General features: G+C 47.3%; 1 protein-coding gene across 1 annotated transcript; it reads left to right on the top strand.

Annotated features, from left to right (window-relative positions):
- The first annotated feature begins 218 nt into the window (after positions 1 to 218).
- LOC131271262 (uncharacterized) lies at positions 219 to 1241 on the top strand. Its single transcript, XM_058272672.1, has one exon. It carries the CDS (start codon positions 219 to 221, stop codon positions 1239 to 1241), a length of 1023 nt encoding a protein of 340 aa, XP_058128655.1.
- Positions 1242 to 9864: the final 8623 nt, after the last annotated feature.

The following is a 9864-nucleotide window of genomic DNA, read 5'->3' as shown; positions in this document are numbered from 1 at the left end:
GGTTCGTCATAGCCGTGATAAACTCGATAGTGTGCTGCAGCATTTACGCTCCCCCCAGTTGGTCCCCCGCAAAATTCGAAGAGTTTCTCAACACGCTGTCGATGGAGCTAGCTGGTAGAGGAGCAGTGGTCGTCGGGGGCGATTTCAATGCTTGGTCAGTGGAATGGGGTAGCAACTCCACAAACCAGCGAGGAACGAGTGTTGCAGAATGCTTCGCGATGCTGGACCTGCAGCTGCTCAACGACGGCGAAACAAGTACCTTTCGGAGAAATGGCAGGACATCTATAGTGGACGTGACCTTCTGCAGTCAACGGCTGGCAACTGGAGCAGATTGGAGAGTGCTAGAGGACGATACCCTCAGTGACCACCAAGCCATTCGCTTCTCGGTGGGACATACCCGTGGTCCATCAGGAAGCGGATATGGGGTCACGGGAGGATGGAGGACGCAGTGCTTCCACTCGGACACGTTCCTGGCAGCTCTAAGCCTCGGGGGCTTTGGCATCGCACCAACCAGTGCCGCTAAACTGGTAGACGTCTTATCGGACGCGTGTGATGCAACAATGCCGAGGAGGAGGCCATCCAGCTCGAAACGTCGGCCGAAGTACTGGTGGAACCAAGCCATCAAGGAGCTAAGGACGGCGTGCACCACGGCCCGTAGGAAGCAGCTGAGAGACCGCTCCGATGTGCGTCGGGAGGAGCTGAAGCTGGTGTACCAAGCTGCCAGATCGGCCCTGAAAAGGGAGATCAAAGCCAGCAAAAGGCGGTGCTTCCTCGACCTCTGTCGCGAAGCCGAGAGAAATGTGTGGGGCAACGCGTACAGGGTCGTTGTGAACAAGCTGAAGGGCCAGCCCCCGCCGGAAAGGTGCCCAACCAGACTTCGTGCCATCATAGAGGAGCTGTTTCCGCAGCACGATCTCACGACTCGTGTCCTATCGTCGTCACCAGCTGAGGAGCTGTCCACGGGGGTGGTGCCGGTGACCAACGAGGAGCTGCTGGACGCCGTTAGGCTGCTGAGGCTGGACAAAGCTCCGGGCCCGGACGGGAATCCCGAATGTGGCGCTGAAGGCTGCGGTGCAGGCGTATCCGGAAGTGTTCAGGGAGTCGTTTCAGCGGCTTCTGGAAACGGGAGAGTTCCCTGCTGTATGGAAGAGGCAGAAGCTAGTCCTTCTGCCGAAGCCAGGGAAAGGTGTGGGCGGCCCTCCCTCATTCAGACCTCTGGGGCTGCTGGACACAACTGGTAAGCTGCTGGAGAGGATCATATTGAACCGCCTCATCGTTTTCACTGAGGGTCAAAGTGGACTCTCCGACCGGCAGTTCGGCTTCCGCAAGAGGAGATCAACGGTGGACGCAATCCCTGCGGTAGTGGGGAAGGCGAGAGCAGCGTACGAGAAGAAGAGGACTGGAGATCGTTGCTGCGGAATCATCACCATCGACGTTAAGAATGCCTTTAACAGTGCCAGCTGGGATGCGATAGGCTTAGCTCTGCGGAGTCACAACGTACCCGAGTACCTGTGCAGGATCCTCGCGAGTTACCTCAGCCAGCGTCGCCTACTCTACGACACAGAGCGGGGCCAAGAGTCCATGGCCATAACTGCAGGTGTTCCACAGGGCTCCATTCTGGGGCCTACCCTCTGGAACATTATGTATGACGGGCTGCTGGAACTCGACCTCCCTAAAGGCACAGAACTCATCGGCTTCGCCGATGACATCGCCTTGACTGTGCTTGGGGAGGACGCAGCCGAAGTGGAAATCCTTGCGGCCGAGGCCTGTAGTAGGATAGAGTCGTGGATGAGGCAGCACAGGCTCGGAATTGCTCACCACAAAACCGAGTATCTACTGGTGAGCAGCCACAAGCAGGGGCAGTCTTCGTCTATCTGGATGGGTGATTCCCAGATCATCGCGCAGCGGCAGCTGAAGTACCTGGGAGTGATGCTGGACGACCGGCTTTCCTTCAAGGCACACGTCGAGTATGCCTGTGGGAGGGCAACGCGATCTGCAGCAGCTATCTCGCGCATCATGCTGAATACCGCAGGACCCAGAAGCAGTAAACGCCGCCTTCTAGCGACGGTGGCTACGTCAGCGTTACGGTACGCGGCACCAGTGTGGGCAGGCGCCCTGAGCGCCACAACTTACCAGGAGAGGATTGGAAGGGTCCATAGGCTACTTGCTATACGGGTAACCTGTGCATACCGGACGATATCCTTGGATGCAGTCGCGGTGATTGCAGGGATGGTGCCTACGTACTTGTTGGTGGAGGAGGACGCTGAGTGCTATCGACGGAAGGCGGCAGGAGGTGGCAGCTCCAGTGCGGTGAGACCAGCGGTTCAGCAGGAGACGATGCGGAAGTGGCAAAGCAGATGGGACAGTTCTGGCAGGGGACGATGGACACACACCCTTATCCCAGACCTCGCGTCGTGGGTAGGGAGGAAACACGGAGAGATTGACTTTTACGTCACGCAGTTTCTCTCCGGCCATGGGTGTTTCAAGTCCTACCTGCACCGGTTCGAGCATGCCAGCGCCTCGTGGTGTTCCTGGTGCAGCAAGATGGTGGAGGACGCAGAACATGTCCTGTTTGTTTGTCCGCGTTTCCGCGAGGAACGCGTCGAGATGGTGCAGAGCTGCGGAGTGGTGCTGACGGCGAGAAACCTCACGCAAGTGATGTGTGCTTCGGAGGAAAACTGGGTGGCAGTTGGAGCTGGAATGCGGTCGATTGCGACGAAGCTGCAGATAAGGTGGAGAGAGGAGCAGAGGCAGGCCCGTGTTGGGCATTGACGACGGATTGGAGCCACTAACCAATCGCTAGCCGTGTGCGGGAGCACAACCCCCCCTGGAAGTAAAGCCTTGCGGCAGTTCCCAGGGGATGAGGTCGAGGAGAGGTTTTAGTGGGTAAAATCCCCACACTACCCTAGTGTGTGGGGTGTCTTACTGAAGATTTCCTCTTCGCGTAACAAATTAAAAAAAAAAAAAGTATCTTCAGAGTGAATGAAATGGTGCAGGAATATGTTTTTAGGGTGCTTAAAGTGTCTTCAGAGGGAATGACATGATGCAGGAAGATGTTTTGAGGGTGCATAAAGTGTCTTCAGAGTGAATGAGATGGTGTAGGAAGGTGTTTTGAGGGTGGTTAAATTGTCTTCAGAGGGAATGACATGATGCAGGAAGGTGTTTTGAGGGTGCATAAAGTGTCTTCAGAGTGAATGAGATGGTGTAGGAAGGTGTTTTGAGGGTGCTTAAAGTGTCTTAAGAGTGAATCAGATGATGCAGGAAGGTGTTTTAAGGGTGCTTCCAGTATCTTCAGAGTGAATGAAATGGTGCAGGAATGTGTTTTGAGGGTGCTTAAAGTGTCTTAAGAGTGAATCAGATGATGCAGGAAGGTGTTTTAAGGGTGCTTCCAGTATCTTCAGAGTGAATGAAATGGTGCAGGAATGTGTTTTGAGGGTGCTCAAAGTGTCTTCAGAGTGAATGAGATGATGCAGGAAAGTGTTTTGAGGGTGCTTAAAGTGTCTTCAGAGTGATAAAGATGATGTAGGAAGGTGTTTTGAGGGTGCTTAAAGTGTCTTCAGAGTGAATGAGATGATGAAGGAAGGTGTTTTGAGGGTGCTTAAAGTATCTTCAGAGTGAATGAGATGGTGTAGGAAGGTGTTTTGATGGTGCTTAAAGTGTCTTCAGAGTGAATGAGATGATGCAGGAAGGTGTTTTAGGGTGCTTAAAGTGTCTTCAGAGTGAATGAGATGGTGTAGGAAGGTGTTTTGAGGGTGCTTAAAGTGTCTTCAGAGTGAATGAGATGATGCAGGAAGGTGTTTTGAGGGTGCTTAAAGTGTCTTCAGAGTGAATGAGATGGTGCCGGAAGCTGTTTTGAGGGTGCTTAAAGTGTCTTCAGAGGGAATGAGATGGTGTAGGAAGGTGTTTTGAGGGTGCTTATAGTGTCTTTAGAGGGAATGCAATGGTGTAGGAAGGTGTTTTGAGGGTGCTTAAAGTGTCTTCAGAGTGAATGAGATGATGCAGGAAGGTGTTTTGAGAGTGCTTTAAGTGTCTTCAGAGTGAATGAGATGATGCAGGAAGGTGTTTTGAGGGTGCTTAAAGTGTCTTCAGAGTGAATGAGATGATGCAGGAAGGTGTTTTGAGGGTGCTTAAAGTGTCTTCAGAGGGAATGAGATGGTGTAGGAAGGTGTTTTGAGGGTGCTTATAGTGTCTTTAGAGGGAATGCGATGGTGTAGGAAGGTGTTTTGAGGGTGCTTAAAGTGTCTTCAGAGTGAATGAGATGATGCAGGAAGGTGTTTTGAGGGTGCTTAAAGTGTCTTCAGAGTGAATGAGATGATGCAGGAAGGTGTTTTGAGAGTGCTTTAAGTGTCTTCAGAGTGAATGAGATGATGCAGGAAGGTGTTTTGAGGGTGCTTAAAGTGTCTTCAGAGTGAATGAGATGATGCAGGAAGGTGTTTTGAGGGTGCTTAAAGTGTCTTCAGAGTGAATGAGATGATGCAGGAAGGTGTTTTGAGGGTGCTTAAAGTGTCTTCAGAGTGAATGAGATGGTGCCGGAAGGTGTTTTGAGGGTGCTTAAAGTGTCTTCAGAGGGAATGAGATGGTGTAGGAAGGTGTTTTGAGGGTGCTTATAGTGTCTTTAGAGGGAATGCGATGGTGTAGGAAGGTGTTTTGAGGGTGCTTAAAGTGTCTTCAAAGTGAATGAGATGATGCAGGACGGTGTTTTGAGGGTGCTTAAAGTGTCTTCAGAGTGAATGAGATGGTGCCGGAAGGTGTTTTGAGGGTGCTTAAAGTGTCTTCAGAGGGAATGAGATGGTGTAGGAAGGTGTTTTGAGGGTGCTTATAGTGTATTTAGAGGGAATGCGATGGTGTAGGAAGGTGTTTTGAGGGTGCTTAAAGTGTCTTCAGAGTGAATGAGATGATGCAGGAAGGTGTTTTGAGAGTGCTTTAAGTGTCTTCAGAGTGAATGAGATGATGCAGGAAGGTGTTTTGAGGGTGCTTAAAGTGTCTTCAAAGTGAATGAGATGATGCAGGAAGGTGTTTTGAGGGTGCTTAAAGTGTCTTCAAAGTGAATGAGATGATGCAGGAAGGTGTTTTGAGGGTGTATAAAGTATCTTCAGAGTTAATGAGATGATGTAGGAAGGTGTTTTGAGGGTGCCTAAAGTGTCTTCAGAGGGAATGACAGGATGCAGGAAGGTGTTTTGAGGGTGCTCAAAGTGTCTTCAGAGGGAATGAGATTATGCATGATGGTGTTTTGAGGGTGCTTAAAGTGTCTTCAGAGTGAATGAGATGGTGTAGGAAGGTGTTTTGAGGGTGCTTAAAGTGTCTTCAGAGGGAATGAGATGATGCAAAAAAGGTGTTTTGAGGGTGCTTAAAGTGTCTTCAGAGGGTATGAGATGATGCAGGAAGGTGTTTTGAGGGTGCTTAAAGTGTCTTCAGAGAGGATGAGATGATGCAGGAAGGTGTTTTGAGGGTGCTTAAAGTGTCTTTAAAGGGGATGAGATGATGCAGGAAGGTGTTTTGAGGGTGCTTAAAGTGTCTTCAGAGAGGATGAGATGATGCAGGAAGGTGTTTTGAGGGTGCTTAAAGTGTCTTCAGAGAGGAGGAGATGATGCAGGAAGGTGTTTTGAGGGTGCTTAAAGTGTCTTACGCTAGGATGAGATGATGCAGGAAATTGTTTTGAGGATGCTTAAAGTGTCTTCAGAGTGAATGAGATGGTGTAGGAAGGTGTTTTGAGGGTGCTTAAAGTGTCTTCAGAGTGAATGAGATGATGCAGGAAGGTGTTTTGAGGGTGCTTAAAGTGTCTTTAAAGGGGATGAGATGATGCAGGAAGGTGTTTTGAGGGTGCTTAAAGTGTCTTCAGAGAGGAGGAGATGATGCAGGAAGGTGTTTTGAGGATGCTTAAAGTGTCTTTAAATGGGATGAAATGATGCAGGAAGGTGTTTAGAGGGTGCTTAAAGTGTCTTCAGAGAGGATGAGATGATGCAGGAAGGTGGTTTGAGGGTGCTTAAAGTGTCTTAAGATAGGATGAGATGATGCAGGAAGGTGTTTTGAGGGTGCTTAAAGTGTCTTCAGAGAGGATGAGATGATGCAGGAAGGTGTTTTGAGGGTGCTTAAAGTGTCTTTGAAGGGGATGAGATGATGCAGGAAGGTGTTTTGAGGGTGCTCAAAGTGTCTTCAGAGAGGATGAGATGATGCAGGAAGGTGTTTTGAGAGTGCTTAAAGTGTCTTCACAGAGGAGGAGATGATGCAGGAAGGTGTTTTGAGGGTGCTTAAAGTGTCTTTAAATGGGATGAGATGATGCAGGAAGGTGTTTTGAGGGTGCTCAAAGTGTCTTCAGAGAGGATGAGATGATGCAGGAAGGTGTTTTGAGAGTGCTTAAAGTGTCTTCAGAGTAAATGAGATGGTGTAGGAAGGTGTTTTGAGGGTGCTTAAAGTGTCTTTAAAGGGGATGAGATGATGCAGGAAGGTGTTTTGAGGGTGCTTAAAGTGTCTTCAGAGAGGATGAGATGATGCAGGAAGGTGTTTTGAGGGTGCTTAAAATGTCTTTAAAGGGGATGAGATGATGCAGGAAGGTGTTTTGAGGGTGCTTAAAGTGATGATGATGATGATGATGAGTCCCACCGCTTACCCCTACATAGGTTTGAGAGGGACGAAAGTATCTTGCGATATTTAATATAAATCATCAAACGAGAGGGGGCATTGGGGCATTACTCTCCAGAACAATCGCATCCATCTCTGCTCCATTCATACAACGGTCGCCATCAATTGCACAAAGAGGTACATCTTAGATTTCCCAACTAGCAAAAGGGGACCACTTTCCGGAGTAGGGCAGGTATTTTCGCACAGTTTTGGTTAACACCGCCAGCTATCAATGGTTGATAGTGTGGTTAAACCCACCAGTACTACTTAAGGGACCTGATCTTGTTCCTTGCGTACAACGGTCCCGAGCAATCACCTCGAAAGGTAAATCGCCGAGTCCCCCAAGGTTAACGAGGCACCACCTTCCGGAGTGTAAAAGGGTATTTCTGCTCTGTTTGTAGTTCACACCGCCAATTACCATTGGTTGATAATGTGGTGCCACTATCAAGAACAGAAAGGGACCGAACTACAGCGAGATGTGTAGATACTACTAGTTCTTTTCGTACAGCCATGTCCACCAATTGTCCTCATTTACGCGCGCGTGTCTCAAAACTATGTAGACTCATTCATTCTATTAAGTTTAATTAAATAATAAAAATAAAAAGTCCCTGTTCATTTTTTACTCATCATCACCATAGTCAAAGACCGTGTTGACAAATGCAATACTACGGGGCTCAAAAACTACAACATTTACTAAATACATTACAAGCACAGCGTCAGACCACCTGCTTCACGTATACGGCGCATAGGCGTTTGAACTCTCTTAGATTTCGTGCTTGTTTAATCTCTCTCGGCATCCTGTTGTACCATTGTACTCCTTTAAAAAACAACGAATTTCGGGCGTTTCCAGACAGATAGCTGGGAAGTCTCGGCTCACCGGCACTACGAGTGTTATACCGATGCACGTCAGACCCAACCACTATCCTTTCCCCCAAATACGTTGGTACCAGGCCTTTCAAAATTTTGTACACAAAGACTACAGTTTGGAACACTATCCGCTGCTTGACCGACATCCACTGTAAGACGTCGAGCATAACAACCGAAGGAGTATACCAGCCGCAACACAAAATCATTCGCATGACTCTGTTTTGCAACCTCTGCAGTCTCTGTAACTGTGTTTGATTGCCGAGAAATAAAATTGATGCACAGAAATCAAAGTGCGGTGCTATTAACGATTTGTAGAGCTGAACTTTTCCGAAAAAATTCAGATTGTTGCCCAATCTACTAATCACACCACACTTTTTTGCCACTTTTGAGGTAACATTGTCAATATGAGGCCCAAAAGACAGTTTTTCGTCTAATATAACTCCCAGATATTTTATCTGGGAGACTCTGTCGATTGGTTCCTGATTGATGACAATAGCTGATTGGTCAGTAATTTGTCTCGAAGACAATACCATGAATTTGGTCTTCTTGATGTTTAAGGCCAATTTCTTGTATTTTAACCAACCATCTAAGGCATCTAAATCGACATTCAAAAGCTCCTTGGTCTGTTTTAAATCTTTCCGCGAGACAAACAAGACTGTATCGTCCGCAAAAAGATTGATTTCACATGACTGTAAAACCTTTTTCATGTCGTTTATATACATAATAAACAACACTGGACCAAGAACACTTCCTTGTGGAACCCCAAGGGTGTTTTCGACAGGGTTTGAACAACAGTTCATGAAAATTGTTCGTTGCGTTCTTCTATTGAGATAAGATGCGAACCATTCGAACTCAACTCCATCGATACCGAACCTTTTGATTGTTTCCAATAACAAAGGTCGCGATATCGTTTCAAACGCCCGTTTTAAATCCAAGAACACTGCAACAATCGGTTGTTTTCGCTCCATTAACTCCTTCCACTTAGCTAATAAAAGGTTCAGCGCAGATTCACAAGAATGTCCTTCTCTATAGCCCGACTGTTCCTCCACCAGCAAGTTATTCCTGTCAAGATACTGGACAAGTTGTTGTTTGACAACAAGTTCCAACACCTTTTCAAGTATATGAAGCATGTTAATCGGACGAAACTCTTCCGCATTGGTGGCTCCTGACACTTTAGGAATTGGCACTACTAGAGACTCCCTCCACGAGTCAGGAAAAATACCCTCCTCCAATGATTGGTTGATCAGTGAAAGAAGGACCCCCCCAACTACATGGAAACAGTCACGCAGTACCTGAGCATTCACTTTGCTAATTCCAGCCTTGTTCTCTAAGCTAAAACAAATCGATTTGAGCTTTTCAATCGATATTGGTTCGAACCTGAATTGTTGTCTTGGGTTACTATTTGGTCTCAATGCCAAAGGTTCAGCCACGGAAGGAATACTTTGATGAATAGAGTTGACACTATTAACAAAAAAAGTGTTAAATCTTTCAGCAATGGTGCTTTCCTCAAAAATGGCGCATCCTTCAAATGTTACACTTAAACCAGGCTTATCCTCTGGCTTCAGCATAGACTTGAGGATTTTCCACAGTTCCCTGCTATTACCTTGGTGGTCCCTAATCTGGTTGCTAAAAAACTGTTGCCTTGTTTCTTTCAGACGTTGTGTATATTCATTCCTCAAAGCGGTGTATTCCCACCACTGCTGAGAAATGTTTGTCCTTAAGAACTTGGCATAGGCACAGTCCCTTCTGCTCTTAAGCCTTGCTAGATCTGTGTTATACCACTTGTTTGAATCCCTACAGGCAATAGTTCGGTCCACTGTGAAGGTTTTCATGGCATTTTCCAGAGTATCCCACAATACTTTAGCCGTTTCGTCAAAACCAGAAATTGTACTCTGCAAACCCTCTCTAACGAGATTGCAAAGAGATGGTTTGGAGTATCCGGTCAAACAAGAAATACGTTTTTGGACTATGTTGGAATGCTCATTACGAAGGCTCAACCCTAGAGTCTCGTGGTCAGTTATCTTGAGAGCCGACACCGTAGTAACTGACAAAGACTCAGAATTGCAATATACATGATCGATCAGGGTTCTACTCAGCCTCGTGATGCGAGTCGGCTGGTTAACCAGTTGTTTCAAGTTGACTGCTTCCATTGCTCTTTTTAAGGGAACCGACTTTTCAGTGTTCAACCAATCGATATTAAAGTCACCAACCACAATATTACGTTGATTGAAATCGATGAATCTGTCCAGCCACCCCTCCAAAACACCCACGAACCCAGAGTCACTAGAACTAGGTGAATGATAAACAACTCCATAGTTCGCCGCTGTCACACCGCGAGCAACCGCAATACCCAAAAACCAGTTGTCCTCTTTCATTTCA

Source organism: Anopheles coustani, unplaced genomic scaffold (genome assembly GCF_943734705.1).
Source record: "Anopheles coustani unplaced genomic scaffold, idAnoCousDA_361_x.2 scaffold_14_ctg1, whole genome shotgun sequence".
Taxonomy (NCBI): domain Eukaryota; kingdom Metazoa; phylum Arthropoda; class Insecta; order Diptera; family Culicidae; genus Anopheles; species Anopheles coustani.
The sequence above is the reverse complement of the archived record's forward strand: the minus strand, read 5'-3'. Positions and strand labels throughout refer to the sequence as shown.